The 16,598-nt window shown below is 40.0% G+C and overlaps 1 protein-coding gene across 1 annotated transcript in view; it reads right to left on the bottom strand.

Annotated features, from left to right (window-relative positions):
* LOC308096243 (uncharacterized protein) overlaps window positions 1-16,150 on the bottom strand; it is a gene marked incomplete at its 3' end in the record, with an annotated part of 36,739 nt that extends 20,589 nt beyond the window's left edge. The window contains exons 1-5 of the mRNA XM_080443603.1: window positions 16,075-16,150; window positions 15,007-15,156; window positions 14,752-14,891; window positions 14,525-14,637; window positions 14,139-14,260 (exon numbers count right to left, since the gene is read on the bottom strand). Of these exons, the coding sequence (XP_080299729.1) occupies window positions 14,139-14,260; window positions 14,525-14,637; window positions 14,752-14,891; window positions 15,007-15,156; window positions 16,075-16,138 (589 nt within the window). The 5' untranslated portion in view covers window positions 16,139-16,150. The remainder of the gene's footprint in view (window positions 1-14,138; window positions 14,261-14,524; window positions 14,638-14,751; window positions 14,892-15,006; window positions 15,157-16,074) is intronic.
* Window positions 16,151-16,598: the final 448 nt, after the last annotated feature.

The following is a 16,598-nucleotide window of genomic DNA, read 5'->3' as shown; positions in this document are numbered from 1 at the left end:
TGCTCCTTAGTAACACTGCCCTGAAGTTCAAGGCATTCATTTTGTTGGCTCATGGTGACACATGACAGATCAGAAGGTTACAATGACATTCTAGCTGTGAAACTCATGAATATCACTTGTTTTGTTTTCATACAGCGCTATGGCATCAGGCTATTGCATTTCACTGACCACAAACAGTTAACTCATATCGGAAAATGTAGCTATTTCAATTGATCTGTATCTTTTTCATTTACTTTGTATCTATTGCTCAATGTGATTTTACAATTGTTTGGTTGCCTGTACAGGAAGCAGTGTGTAAACTAAAGGGACGAAAACAAATGGACATATAAAACGAAATGAATAATCTGTGAATTTTGTATAAACTGTAGGAACAAATGACTGTTTTTCTACTGAGCCTGTTAACTCTATGTTTCTTGGTGGGTCAGGGTGGTAATGGTTGAGTATGTACATGTACAGTAACAGTATATGGTGGGGCTGAAGGAAACGAGAGATGATATTTTTCTCTCAATGGTCGGGTACTGTGCAATGGCGACTTGTAATTACTATAAGAGAATCCAGAGTATAGAGTTGGAAAAAAATGACCTTCACGACAAATTAAATAAAGTGTTATATTTGCATGATTTCCTGTATTTTTATCGAGCAGAAATTTATTGTTGTGTATTCAAAGTGGATGTATGTCGACTTAACACCTTTACCGCCGGGCCCGTAGTTCTACGGGCCGTTAAATCCAACGGTTAAGCGCCGAGCCCGTAGTCCTACGGGCTGCGGTCTTTTCGCGCATGCGCGGTCCGGGTGCACTTTCGGAATTTTTTTGATCCACTTCCGTTTCCGGTTTGATGACAGGAAATAGAATTATTTGGGATCCGGTTTCGACGATCACGCCCGCTCCCATTCTACAGACGAAACTGAAACTCAATTCTCTTCCTGTAGTTTTTTCTCCTCGCATTTCACTGTTTAACGTAATCCGCTCTAACTACAGTCATGGAAGTCCGTTTGACATGCGGTCTTCACTGGGAGATACAGGGAGATCGCGCGGATGTAAACAGACCGTTCACGGCTCAATCTTAAGGATTTTAACAAGATCTATGGCGACATGAAAAAAACAAAAAAACAACAAAAACACCTTGGCAGGTGAGTACATTATTATGAGATTAACCTCTGGCGGTGGATGTGTTAACAATAGCCTAATTATGGAAATGGTAAAAAAAAAAAAAAAGAAAAAAGGATCCATTGTTTTGTTTAATATCCATTAACTTTACCAATTATCATGCTTTAATGTTTGTCCTACTGTAGGGTGTACAGTACACTGCCCTACAAAGCCAAAGCGCAGTAACTACGCAAAGAATCAAACTGATAGAAGAAAAATTGTACTGGCCAGCCAAATTATTATCGGTAAATAAGTCGTTTTGCACAACATAATTGTATAGTTGTTCATGAGTTAATTACTTATCTCCCAAAATCATCAAAGTTGATTTGACCTTTGAGACAGAATAAATAAGTCAATGTCTCCTTTGGCTTTGGAGGGAAGTACAGTATGTTATTTCAACTTACAGATGTTGAAAGACGGTCTGATATATTCTTCTGAGGCATTGGAAAAGTCTTTTCACACATTCCCCTTCATGAGAGGATACTTACTGTATGTTTATGTTGTTGAAACAAAAAGCTTCAGACGTCATGCCATCCAGCAAACCTAAACAAAATGCTTTCACTTTCAAAATGGCTGCCACAGGGGGAAGACTCGCTTTGATGATGTTCTGCTTTGTTCCTGCATTCTAAATGGAATGGGCCTGGCTACAGTGTATAGAAATGACCGACAATTTAGAAATCAGAGAGAAACTATTCATGTTAAAGACCCCAACAAGACGATTATATTCAAAGGTGAAAGATGAGTGAGTGTTCAACAGTGTGAAGGGGTTTATTACAACACATTCATAAATCAGCATGTTAAACCCCCATAACTCAGAGAGTGTACAAATGGAACTAAATGGACCCGTATAAGGGTCCATTTGTTTCCATTTGTACAAACCTTGTACGAACGCGTAAGGGTCCACTTGGTTCCTACTATCCATCATTTAGCTGCACCCCACTTTAAGCACCACTGCGGTAAAAAGGCAGTTACTTTCACTGAGCTACTGGTTCTTGAGAGCGTTCAGTTTCAGGTGACCATGAATCCGTGTGTCAGTGCTGACGGGGAGTCAGCTAGGGGTCCAGCTAGGGGTGTGTCCACCCCTAGCTGGACTAAAATGTTTTGCACCGAAAAGTATCCAGGAGTCTCTGACGCCTGGTTTTGACGGTGAGGTGACACTGCTGGCCTCCAGAATTAAGCAGTGATGGGATGTTGGAAGCAGACACTTGACTCTGCCCTAGGTCTTGATGGGAAGACATTGTGGTGTGACCTTTCTTTTCTCTCTCTCCCCCCAAAACACACACACACACACACACACACACACACACACACACACACACACACACACACACACACACACACACACACACACACACACACACACACACACACACACACACACACACCCTGCGTCCTTCCCTTCCTTACTGTCTCCTCCTCATACTCTCTGTCTGTGAGGACAGGGAACTAGACATGTTCAGTCTCTCTCTCTCTCTTAGGATGCTCCATGTCCCCCCAACTCCTTCTCGACTCCCCGCTCCATCATTTTCTTCTTTTTTTTCTTTGTTTTTTTCTTCTTCTTTGTATTAGTATGCAGAGCCTTTCTACCCCATCTCTCAGCAGACACCTTTTATCTGGGCCACAGAAACAATGGCTGCTTGGGGCAAAAGCACAATAGATTGGGATCGTGTTGGTGGGCATCCACTGACATTTCACAGGAGTTACTGAAAGAGAGAGAGAAATAAATGTGGAGAGAGAAGATCAAGAGGGAAATACAAAAGCATTATATGTCCTCCGTGTGGCATGCTGTAATCAGCTCTGTGCATGCAGTAGTCCCGGGTTCCAGAAAGTCACATACTGTACCTGTTTCCTGGTCCGGTTCAGTTTCCCATACTGTAGCTTTGTTTGATTGGCTCAGCAGCAGATTTGAACTGGAAACACACTTTGTGTGTTTCCAGTTCAAATCTGCTGCTGAGCCAACACAGTACAGTACAGTACAGTACAGAGCCTATTGGAGCCTGCATTCACTGAGGTTACTATGAATTGCCACTTGGCGGCAAAACTCTCAGCTTGTCTTTCGGTTTTCTAAAAGTCTAAAAGTCACTTAACTCTGTACTGTCTACATCCATTGTTCTTACCATGTCGCGACTCACTAAAAAGTCTTCAACTGTACCAAATGGACGCGTCACAGAATAATTTTTACAGGCACTTTCTGTCAAAGAACTTAGCATTATGTTTGCCATAGGAACTTGTGTGATTGTCGATGAAATCACGGATTGTCTTGAGAAGGAAGAGGAAATGCTTTTCCAATGCCTTGTAAATTCTAATCATTGACCTTGATGTTATCTTCAGATTTGTAGTGATCTACTCTGCCTCGGTCCCTTTTAATTAATAATCAATGGTATTTCCCTTACCATATTATCTCCTTTCATGGTCCTGACATTATGTCATCAGTGAAAGCAAAATATTCACACTTTCCAGACTCGAGTATCAGTGAAAAAAGGCAAATGGAAATTCATGAATAAAACTAAAAACATTTATTTTCTTCTTTTTTTTTTACAGCGAGGCATTTTATTTTCCGTTAAACTGTACCACATTCTCACAGCGTTCAGTTATTAATTTTCTCTGCTGTATCTGTCAGCAGAACGCCATGTAACCTTTCTCCTTACGATTTCTGTACAAAAAGAACTATTTCTATATTTGCAATAAATTTTTATTGAGAAAAGACCATTTTCTATCAAGTGTCTTCTTCGTCTTTACGTGCAATTACACCCAGCGGTTTTATGGGAAGCAATAAATGTTCAGAGGACTCAACTCTGGGATAGTATCAGTGTGTTCCCGATCCTATTGCCTCTTGATTATTCTTCCATTTGTTAGACATTTTATTTGACTCATGAATAATAAAACAGCATACTAACTGCAGGTGGATGCAATACGCAGACCCACGCACAAGTGTGCTCTCAGGTATTGCATACACAAACACACCACTGCCCTAAGTTGTGTTTGGGTTGTTGTTGAAATTCAAAAGTTTAAGAACCACTGTGCTACATTAAATGGAATAGAGCTTTCATTAGAATCATTGGTAACAGGGGGCTGTGGGCGCTGGGGGCGTGTCTTCTCCTCTGCGTCATCAGTGCCCATACCCTAGGTGGGGTTGGCGAAAGGGCCTACTCTGTGTGGAGTTTGCATGTTCTCCCTGTGTCTCCTAGGGTAGTTAATACCCTCACAAAAAAATGTAGTAATCCTGGTTGCTATACCGCCTCCCCCACGACAGCCGGGGCGCCTGATGGAAGGGAAGGGAGCTGGTTGGAATAACGTGTTCCTGTTACGTCTTACCGGGGAAACTCCCCCATGTCAGGTGACAAGAAGGTCAGTTGGCTCTCATGCATTGAAGGAGGCATGAGCTCGGCCCTGGCCTCCCTGAGCTAAAGCTGGGCTGTGGGGGGCTGGTGTAGCGCTGGTGTAGGGCTGGTGTAGCGCCCAGGATCACTTAGAAAAAAGAATTGGCACCGGGTGAAAAAAAAGGGTTACAAAAATCAAAAATGTAGTGGTTATGCCAATGAATTCCTCCCCCCACACATTTCTGTGTAGTCACTGCTGTCGTATCCTACTGACTCACCTGCCAGTGAGGAGCCCCCACCAGGAGGACGTAGAGCCTTCGTCCTACTCCTCCCGCCCAACACTCCCCGCTGAAAGGTGCCGCCCAGCCCGTAGGAGTATGTGCAATGACCGATATCACCCTCCCCTCCCCGTCCGGCTTCCCTCCCCCGAACACAGGCTCGTGTTCGTGTAGACGCTCGACAAAGCCGGTTGCACCACGGTGGATTCGAACCCACAACCTCCGTGGTGGTGGGCAGTGACTTTACCACTGCACCACCCGAGCGTCTTAAAGTTTAATTTTGTGCACTCCCCAGATTTTTCATATTCCATCCTGATTGGCTAAAATTGGCTTCCAAAGTTTGCTGGAGTGCTCCGTTTTGAACAAAATGCTTCAAATCATGAACACAGCATGCAATTTCCGCTATGCCGAGGAAGAAATGCCACATGAAAATGTACAAATCGGCCTCATGGTGGCGTTATAACAGGCCGATTCGTGTTTTTACCTATAACTGCACCGATATGTGTAAAACTTTGTATGCGCACTCTCTAGAGGTCAAAGAAAAACCTTTGCCCTGCATTTTTCACATTTGCCTTTTATAGCGCCACCAGGAGGCCGACTTATGTAAAACATTTTTTTTATATTACTCCTTCCGATGTGTTCCAGTAGTGGCTTGTTTTGAACAAAATGCCGCAAATCATGAACGCAGTGTCCGGTTGCGGTCACACTTTGCACGCACATTCACACTATGTTGAGGAACAAATGCCATCCTTTTAACATTGGCCTGTTATAGCACCACCAGCAGGTCTAATTTTTTTTGAACAAAATGCCTCAAATCATGAATGCAGTGTCCGATTGCCGTGCAAGGCCTAAGAAGAAATGGCACCCTTTTCACATTGGCCTATTATAGCGCCACCAGGAGACCACAATAACCTACCTGACCTGGCGGAGACCTGTGCTCCGAGGAGCACTTTTTCTAGTTGCATACTGTGCACAACAACTGAAACTTGAGTCGGCATGTCTGCACATGGATGGATTCTTGGAGGGCGAGTTTGGACAGTAGTAGCCTATGGCTGTCTCAACCTGGTGGCTTTGTTTTTACTGAACCAGTGCCTGCCTTCCCTCTAAGGGGAAGGCTTTGGGAACAGGTGGTTGGCTGGTAGTGTGTGGGGGCAGTGGCATTCCTCACTACCCTGCTCTTCACTTGCATGGGTGTCGTGCGCGGCCCCTTCGTGGAGTGCAGCTGTCAGCCAATAACCTGCTCAGCAGTGCAGACAGCATGCTGCAGCTTGTCCTTGGGTCGGACAGTTGATGGAGGAGAATCACAGTAAGAAAGCAATAGCCTGCACTCCGAAGTCCTTCATGGTACTTTTAATTCATATGTGCACGGACAGACACAGCATACACAGACGCGTTTCGGCGTCAAGCCTTCCTCAGCGTGTATCATGGATGGAGGAGAATCAAACAGTGCACAGAACTCATTCTCACTTGAAATGCCGAGCTGTTAGCAAGTGCAATTACCATAGAGGTGGTTTAGTTATACTCCGTCGTCAGCGGTGGAAAGTAACTAAGTACATTTACTTAAATTAAGTACAATGTTGAGGTATTTGTACTTTACTTGAGTATTTACAATTTCCAATACTTTTACTTCTACTCCACTACAATTATTTGAAAACTTTAGTTACTATTTACTGTAGATTTTGATTATTATTACAAAATATACATTAACACTTCGGCCCTATACATTTCGGAAATTTGAACAGTGTACAGCGATGTACTGTGCCCAAAAATAGTAGATCTACAAGCTCTACAAACACTTTGCGGTGTGATCTGTGTGAGCTTATAGAGATTTTTGGCCATGTATAAATCAGGTTTTTTTTACATGGTGTGTAATGTTATGCTTTGCAAAAACATTATATTACTTTCTTTCTATACACTATTCTATTGCCTTCGGTGTTCATGATTATTGATTGGTATATTTAACAGGCCATTACAGTCAGTGTCACAATTCTGGGATCAGTGTATGTACGTGTGCTACGTGCTCACGTACTACATCTACAGCAGTCTAGATCAGGGGTCTTCAACAGGGGGACCGGGATCCCTAGGGGGTCCTCAGAGCTACTATAAGGGGGCCTGCCAAATCATTGTGTGATAGGATGTTTTATTTATTTACATAAACCGTTTGAACCCTAGCATCCCTATTCTGAGGGGAACATAAGCCGAAAATAGCAGATCTACAAGCTCGCAGCGCGAGGCGTTGTGAGCTTGTAGATCTGCTATTTTCGGCAAAGGGGTTTGGTGTAGAGGGGTAAAAGGAGCAAATTAAAAAAATACAAAATTCAAGTATTGAAGGTGGCTAAATGTCTGAAATGAACAAAAAACTTGAATTTACACAACACTGGTGATAGTCAATGAAGCTATCTATGAAATCTATGAAAAAGTTTAATCTGAAACACAGTTGTAAAAACAATGTAGTGGGGGGTCCCTGTTTCGTCTCTCTCTCAGCTAAGGGGTCCTTGGCCAGAAAAGCGTTGAGGACCCCTGGTCTAGATGCATTCACACACTAGTGTTGTGAGTTTACACATGGGTGAAGACATACACACCACCCCCAATGCTATGCAACACTCCCTCCCTCAGGCCCCTTAAAACCACAAATCTGATCATCACACACGCACACACGCACGCACGCACGCACGCACGCACGCACGCACGCACGCACGCACGCACGCACGCACGCACGCACGCACGCACGCACGCACGCACGCACGCACGCACACACACACACACACACACACACACACACACACACACATCCAGTGATCTATGGGGTCCTGTGTTAGTGTGTAATGAGGCGATAAATGTCATAGGTCTGCACACACACGCACACACACACACACACACACACACACACACACACACACACACACACACACACACACACACACACACACACACACACACACACACACACACACACACACACACACACACACCACATAGCTTAATATATGCATGCACAAGCACACTGTCAATTAATTAATCATTTGCGTAGCTATTGACCTGAATCTGTCTGATCAATACCACACACTCGCACACATGCGTTCAATCACACAACAAAGACAACTGGGATTAATCAGAACTTTGATCTGAGCACTAATTGCAGACTCGTACTATTTCCTGCTGATTTGTTATCACATAGGCCATATCACGGCTGTGTGAGAGAGAGAGAGAGAGAGAGAGAGAGAGAGAGAGAGAGAGAGAGAGAGAGAGAGAGAGAGAGAGAGAGAGAGAGAGAGAGAGAGAGAGAGAGAGAGAGAGAGAGAGAGAGAGAGAGAGAGAGAGAGAGAAATAAAACACAAACATAGCAGCATTCTAGCATGTTTTGCTTAAAACTTGGGCTATATGGCTCAAGGTTTCTATTAGTCTCACCACAACATCTGCTCTGCTTTAGAATATTATTGATCATCAACTCTCCAAAACCACTCAGACAAAAATGACAAAACAGCCAGAGAGACAAAACAGACATTTTTATTATGATCTATAACAGTGTGAATATGATAACTGTATATTTTATGTTTTGCATGAGTTTTAAGGACCTATGAAGGACCAACCAAATTTGGGGTGGACATTGACAAGTGTTGCCTAAAAAAGCTATGGTGTATACGTATACATTGTACTCTGTATTAGTATTACCATGTGCTGTGACAAACATCTCAATGAAATATCTTCTGCATTGTAACGTTAGGCATGACTGATGTGAAGAGAAAAAATACCTAAACTGTGTATTAATCTGACTGGTGCAATTGAGAGAAACATAAGTGACAATCTCCCCATTAACAACAGGAAGAGTTTCCTGCATTCTTGTAAATCACAAAAAAAAAAGTGCAAACACAGACTTCTCTTGTCGGGCACATGAGTAGTCTTACTGAAGTACCTTGCTGTAGGGCACTTGTCAAGGAAAGGGAGAGTACATCTAATTCAACATCTGCTTTTAAAATGTTTACAGCTTTTTTAAGTGACAATCTTCAGTCATCACTAGGCTACTTCCCTAACCAGTATGTCCCGTATACCCACCAGGCTATGCCCCTAACCACTTGGCTGTAGGCTGTATTCACCTTAGTCCACTGAGGCAGTGCTCAGAAATGATGATGTAAAAGATAATAATAATTATTGTCTCCGCCAGGCCGAAAGGCATGGCAAGAGAGTATGTTTTGCACCCTGTCTGTCCGTCCGTCCGTCCGTCCGTGTGTGTGTTCATCCTCATCACCTTTGCATTGCATTTTTCACATCTGCTTTTTATTGCACCACCAGAAGGTGTCGAGTAGGATTTTTTTATATTACTCCTACAGATATTGTCCAAAAATTACGCAAATTGCTACACAGTGTCTCTATACTCATTTGATCAACACGGATCTGTCTGATTGTCCATATTCCATCCTGATTGGCTACCCTTGCCGGTAGCACTTTATAATAACTATACACTATAAAGCATTAGTTAAGCATTAGTAAATGCTTAATTCCTCATGAACTCATCATTAGTAAAGCATTATTCATACATTACCAAGCATTAGTAAACACAGTTATAAATGTTGCAACTATACACTATTAAGTATTAGTTAAGCACTAGTAAAAAACTTAATTCATCATTAATTCATCATTTGTACAGCATTATTCATACATTACTAAGCATTAGTAAACACAGTTATAAACCTTTCAACTAAACACGATTTACAATTAGTTAAGCATTAGTAAGTACTTAATTCATCATTAATTCATCATTTATATAGCAAGTAAGTACTTTATTCATCACGAATTCATCATTTACATAGAATTAATAATACATTAATAAGCGTTTGTAAACACAGTTATAAGCGTTTTTTTGCCCATTGATAACCTAATCTTTAATGTGCTTAATGATTGTATTCTCATACTTTGTAAATGATAGATTCAACATTTATAAATAGGTATTATATCAATTTACAAACCAATTATTTATGAGTTGTTAATGGTTCATACGATCATTTAGAAAGTCTAAGTAAACACCATATACAAACCACTTGGTTGTATATTTATGCGGACATTTGTACATGATTAGTGAGTGTGTTAATAAATGTCTTATAAACACTTATTCATACTCAATGAATGATTTATTAAGGTAGTTACTACTTGTTAGTTAAGTATTTTGCGTGAGCCCATCTAAAGTGAGGACTATCTATGCCTTATAAAGCATTTATAAATGAGATAGCGTGAGCTCATCTAAAGTGAGGACTATCTATGCCTTATAAAGCATTTATAAATGAGATAGAAGCAGTGATATAGAAAATGCCAATATTTATTGCAACAATTGAGACAGAACATGGCCCTTGCAGTGTAAAAATTAAATTAACATTATTGTGCTGTATGAAAATAAACAAACAATATGCAATGCTATAAACGTGTACACATGGCTGATAAATTAAATAAACATTTGACTTCATGAAAATAAACAATAAACAATCTGCTATGCTATAAACATGTAAACATGTCTCATAAATTAAATAAACATTGCACTTTATGAAAATAAACGATAAACAATCTGCTATGCTATAAACATGTAAACATGGATGATGAATTAAATAAACATTGTTGTACTTTATGAAAATAAACCATACAGAATCTGCTATGCTATAAACATGTAAACATGGCTGAAAAATGTAATAAACATTCTTGTACTGTATGAAAAAATGTATCTGGGTTCTGCCTTCACTATGGGTATAGCCACCCTTGCAGAGCTAGGCAGACAGTTAACATCAGAAGGTAAAAAAAAAAAAAAAAGGCTTGTTGTGGTTTTCTTCTTTAAATTATCTTCTTTGGTTTTTCTTATTTGTAGAACAGCAATGACATGAAATACATATAGAATGGATTTGTTAACACATTGGGTGCCAGAGGTTTATTAAAATATTATACGTTGAGTGCCTGCATTTCTTCCATCCACTTGCGTTATACGTTTCGTGCTGCAGAAGCCCCGACGCGGAAGTGCATGTATACAAAGCGTGCGTGCGAGACGGCGGAGGGTCCCGACTAACGCCTGGAACAATAATATTTCCAACGCGATCCTCCATTGCAGCGTGATCGCCGATCGGAAACGGCTCGTTCCCACCACATTAAAAAGAAATGGAGATATTAAGCTTTTAGTCAAGGAGATAACATTGAAAACGCCGACCGGAAGGATTTTTGACATGGAGCCTCATCCAGCCTCTTCTTCTCAGAAACTCCTTGGGTGATGTCAAAGTTTCGTTTTAGCGCCCCACGTGGGCCACTCGTATAAAAATAGAATTGGGTCAAAAACGGTCCGGACCGTTTTCGGCACTTCTCGTTTGGACCCTCAAAAACGGTCCGGACCGTTTTTGGCATTCAATGAGTTAAAATGTGTACTGAATAGTGTTTTCCACAGTAAATATTTTAACTTTTTAACAATGCTTTTAAAGAAATGAATTAACTTGCAAACATGACTTAAGCAGCTAAACATTCACACAGTTGCAATGATATGAAATTAACATGTACATAAACACATCCCTGAATTTGCTGGAAATAATGATATGCAAATCTCTCCCAATATGCACAAATAAATCACTTGAGTGAAATTAAAAGACAACATTGCTGCCTATAATGGCATTACAGCATTAGCTCAGAGCAGAATAGCCTATAAGCTAACATGACACACAGCACCCTGCAGCCTAATGGCTAACAGGCTAACAGGCTAGGCCATATGACTGGTACTGATTAGCAACAAACATGACGTTTTTTCCACAGACAGAATACACATTGGGCTGTGAAAAAGGTACTAGCAATCATGTTTCATCATTACTGAGACAATACATCACAAGGACAGTACTTACAGACACAGCTGCACATAGCTTTGCTGTATGCTAAACAGGAAGTGAATGCATACTGCAGGTGTTGCCAGATTTAGCAAAAAAAACAAGCGGCCAGGTCTTTGAAAACAAGCCCAAAAGAAGCAAGCAACTATTATTTGTTGCAAAGAAGGCGGGCTTTAGGACGAATTAAATCCCACCAACGTTCAAAACATGTTTCTGGTTGGCTGACAGACTAGCATAGTTAGTTAGTTTGGTTCAACACGTCTTTTCTGGAGAAAAAAAAAGAAAAGAAAAGAAACGCGAGGGGAAATAAACACTGTTTTGATGAAGAATGCAATTTAAAAAATAAATGAAGCACAATGCAACGAAAACTAACTGAGATGTTTAAGAGAAAAGAAGACAGAGTTGAAGAAGCTGACAACGTGGTTAAAAACAAAGTTTGTAGAACAACAACGCCCAGGTACAGTGGTGGGAAAAGTACTCAATTACTTAAGTAAAAGTATCAAAATCTTCAGAAGATCTTAATGTGCACATTGCTTATTTATGTTATCTACTTATTTCCTTTTAATTGAAATCTTCAGAAGATCTTGAATTTTAATGTGCATATTGCAAGAGACATTTGGACTTATTTTTGTTAATTTATTTTATTTACTTATTTCCTTTTAATAAAAAAAAGTCAATGTTTAAGTTATCTTCAGAAGATCTTCAATTTTAATGTGCACATTGCAAGAGACATTTTGCCTTATGTTCTTAATTTATGTTGGTTAATTGTAATTTCTATTTAATTTAATTTAATTTCATAGTTTGATATTGAAGTTCTGTGTTAAGATTAACAATCTGTGGTACCATTTCATTTAATTTAGTTAACTGTGTTGAGTTAGAAGTAACTGTTGAGTTAGATTGATATTGAAGTTTTGTGTAAACATTAAGAGATTATTCTATGGTACTCTACACACACAATTTGGTTTAAATAAACTATTTTCTATGCATGATATCATGTGCTTGTCATTTCTACACCATACCAGGCATTAAGAAATTGATCTTCAGGGATGCATGAATGAGGAAAAAAGCCTATGGTTATACCTATAACTTATAGGTATAACTGTGGCAAAATCTATGCATTTTACGAGTTTTGGGCCCCCCAAAACATTTTGGGCCCCCCAAATTTTTTGCGCGCGGCGAACAGTTCCGGCAAGAACTCTCAGCCACTTTCACCCCTGTTTATAAGGCATAGATAGTCCTCACTTTAGATGGGCACACGCTATCTCATTTATAAATGCTTTATAAGGCATAGATAGTCCTCACTTTAGATGGGCTCACGCAAAATACTTGACTAACAAGTAGTAACTACCTTAATAAATCATTCATTGAGTATGAATAAGTGTTTATAAGACATTTATTAACACACTCATTAACCATGTACAAATGTCCGCATAAATATACATCCAAGTGGTTTGTATATGGTGTTTACTTAGACTTTCTAAATGATCGTATGAACCATTAACAACTCATAAATAACTGGTTTGTAAATTGATATAATACCTATTTATAAATGGTGAATCTATCATTTACAAAGTATGAGAATACAATCATTAAGCACATTAAAGATTAGGTTATCAATGGGCAATAAAACGCTTATAACTGTGTTTACAAACGCTTATTAATGTATTATTAATGCTATATAAATGATGAATTCATGATGAATTAAGTAATTACTAATGCTTAACTAATTGTAAATAGTTTATAGTTGAAAGGTTTATAACTGTGTTTACTAATGCTTAGTAATGTATGAATAATGCTATACAAATGATGAATTAATGATGAATTAAGTATTTTACTAGTGCTTAACTAATACTTAATAGTGTATAGTTGAAACATTTATAAATGTGTTTACTAATGCTTAGTAATGTATGAATAATGCTTTACTAATGATGAGTTCATGAGGAATTAAGCATTTACTAATGCTTAACTAATGCTTTATAGTGTATAGTTAATATAAAGTGCTACCAGATTGCCTTCCAAAGTATGCAGGATTGGTCCGTTTTGAACAAAATGCCTCAAATCATGAACGCAGAGTGCGATTTCCGTGAAATTTTGCTCGCACAATCCCACAAGGCCGAGGAAGAAATGCCACCGTTTTCACATTGGCCTGTTAAAGCGCCGCTAGCAGGTCTAAATTAGCAAAAATCTTTTTTAAAACAAAATACCTCAAATCATGAATGCAGTGTCCGAATGGCACCCTTTTCACATTGGCCTATTATAGCGCCACCAGGAGGCCACAATAACCTACCTGACCTGGCGGAGACCTATGCTCCGAGGAGCACTTTTTCTAGTTAATACACGTTTCAGTACACATAACCAATTTAACAATGAAACATGGTAGGCTATTAATAATGCATGTTTCAGTACACATAACCAGTGTAGATTTAACAATGAAACATGGTATTAATACATGTTTCAGTACACAATGAAACATGGTATTAATACATGTTTCAGTACATAACTGATACATTGTGACAATGATGATTTCACTACACAACTCTTTCACACATCCAACCATTAGGGGGAGAACATGGTATGTCAATCCATCCTCTAGTAGGCCTACCAGACCTACCATTAACATAGAAAACACATTCTTGGTCTCTTTCAATGACATCAGGCTGACCAGGGCTCCAGAACCTGTAGAACATTTCATTCATTACAATACATTTACAACAATGATTTATTTTTTAATATATATATTTTTTAAATTATTTTATATATATAGGTAAAAATATATATTGTTGCTGTCGGGCAGAAACCTTTTTGTGTTGTTTCGTAATTTAACGCCCTACCTGATCATACTACAGTGTCAAACAAAAGTTAGTAAGCTTAGTATTAGTATTAGTATTAGTATTAGTATTAGTATTAGTATTAGTATTATTAATGAATGTAAAGTCTTACGTTGGTGATGTCAGTGGTGTTCCATCCACCCACTTAAATAATCCTTTCGCTTCTCTGTCAGACAAACCAATCCACACACGCTGGCCTCTGGGAGCAACTCTGTTAACAAGGTCCTGGACAAAAAAGCTGCTGGTTACTAAGGTACAAACTATACAATAGGTAGATACACACACACACACACGCGCGCGCACAAAAGCACGCAGGCACGCACACGCACGCACGCACACCTGTTTTTCTGTGCTGTTTATGATGATCAGGTCTGCTTGTTTGTCTTTACAGTCTTGTCTGCTCAAATCCCAGGTTTTCCTCTCAGTAGAATTAGAGATGTAATAACACACACCACCATCGAATGTAAATCCATCTGGTTCTAATAACAAAAATAATAAAGTTAGCCACTGATTTTCCCCATTTGCTCTAATTAACGATAAAATGATAAACAACATGATATAACAAAGAATAAAAACAGTGATATCTCTACTGACCACAAATTGTCCTCTTGATGTCTTCTCGTTCAATTAGTCGGTTGTATCTGGACTGTAGCTCGTCAAAACTGGACTGTATCTGGTTCTTCTGGTCATTCATCTGGTCCAGGTCTTTGACCAGGTTGTCTTTCTCTTTCATCCATTCAGAATCTATAAGAAGGAGAATCAACAAACTGATGACTTTTACATGCCAACTTTGTTCTGATATGACCTCATTAATGAGGTTGTGAGGAAGGTTGTTCCTTCGTCTGTACTATTATGTTAAAGGAGAATTCCGGACTACCTTTTTCTTACCTTAATATGATATTATCATATCCTAGCACGAGTGGAATAGAAACATTTTGCGTGCGTGCGTGCGTGCGTGCGTGCGTGCGTGCGTGCGTGCGTGCGTGCGTGCGTGCGTGCGTGCGTGCGTGCGTGCGTGCGTGCGTGCGTGCGTGCGTGCGTGCGTGCGTGCGTGCGTGCGTGCGTGCGTGCGTGCGTGCGTGCGTGCGTGCGTGCGTGCGTGTGTGTGTGTGCGTCAGGGAGAAACTAAAACAAAAGCCAGAACACAATAAAAGTATCTTAACAGTCCTGCTTTCAATAAACCAAATTGAAAGCATGAGCACGTGCGTGCGCGTGCGCGCGCGCGCGTGTGTGTGTGTGTGTGTGTGTGGTCGCGGCCATATATGTGTGTGCACTTTAGTTGGGAAGCCTGGCTCGTGGCTCCCTCTAGTGTTGTTTCTAAATTGAAAGCATGAGCGCGTGCGTGTGTGCGTGCGCGCGTGTGTGTGTGTGTGTGTGTGTGTGTGTGTGTGTGTGTGTGTGTGTGTGTGTGGTCGCGGCCATATATGTGTGTGCACTTTAGTTGGGAAGCCTGGCTCGTGGCTCCCTCTAGTGTTGTTTCTACAGAATTGCTTGGGGGTCGGTGAAAACGAGTGCTCCTTCTCCAATTTCCCTGGTTCTCCAATTTCCCTGTAACATGCATGTATGTATATATATATATATATATATATATATATATATATATATATATATATATATATATTATCACAGACGTATAAAACATTGTTATGAAAGTTGACTTACAGAGAGACAGTCTGAGACCGATGTTGAGGAGAGCTTGAACAACACACAGCAACCCAACACCCATTCCTACCAGCTTGACCCTTCTACTGACTGCACACACGCACACGCACACACACACACACACACACACACACACACACACACACACACACACACACACACACACACACACACACACACACACAGACAGACAGACAGACAGACAGACAGACAGACAGACAGACACACAGACACACACACACACACACACACACACACACAGTGAGAGAAAAATGAGGGAATGCAGTCAGTAATCAAATAATTATCTTTTCGATCACTTTGTGATTTATATTTTTAACACCATCTCTCACCAGACTGTAGTTTAATGTTATGACAGAATTATGAAGCAAAATGTATTAGTAATATTAGTATATTATACTTAATCCTTTGTTTTGCGGTTTTCAAATATATTTTTTTCACAGAATCAAACGTTTAATGGTTACGAATCACCAGGATCCTGGATGGCTTGATTCTAGGCTTAAAAT

Source organism: Gymnoscopelus braueri (assembly GCF_963280865.1).
Source record: "Gymnoscopelus braueri genome assembly, chromosome: 2".
Classification (NCBI taxonomy): domain Eukaryota; kingdom Metazoa; phylum Chordata; class Actinopteri; order Myctophiformes; family Myctophidae; genus Gymnoscopelus; species Gymnoscopelus braueri.
This window is presented reverse-complemented; position numbering and strand designations above follow the sequence as displayed.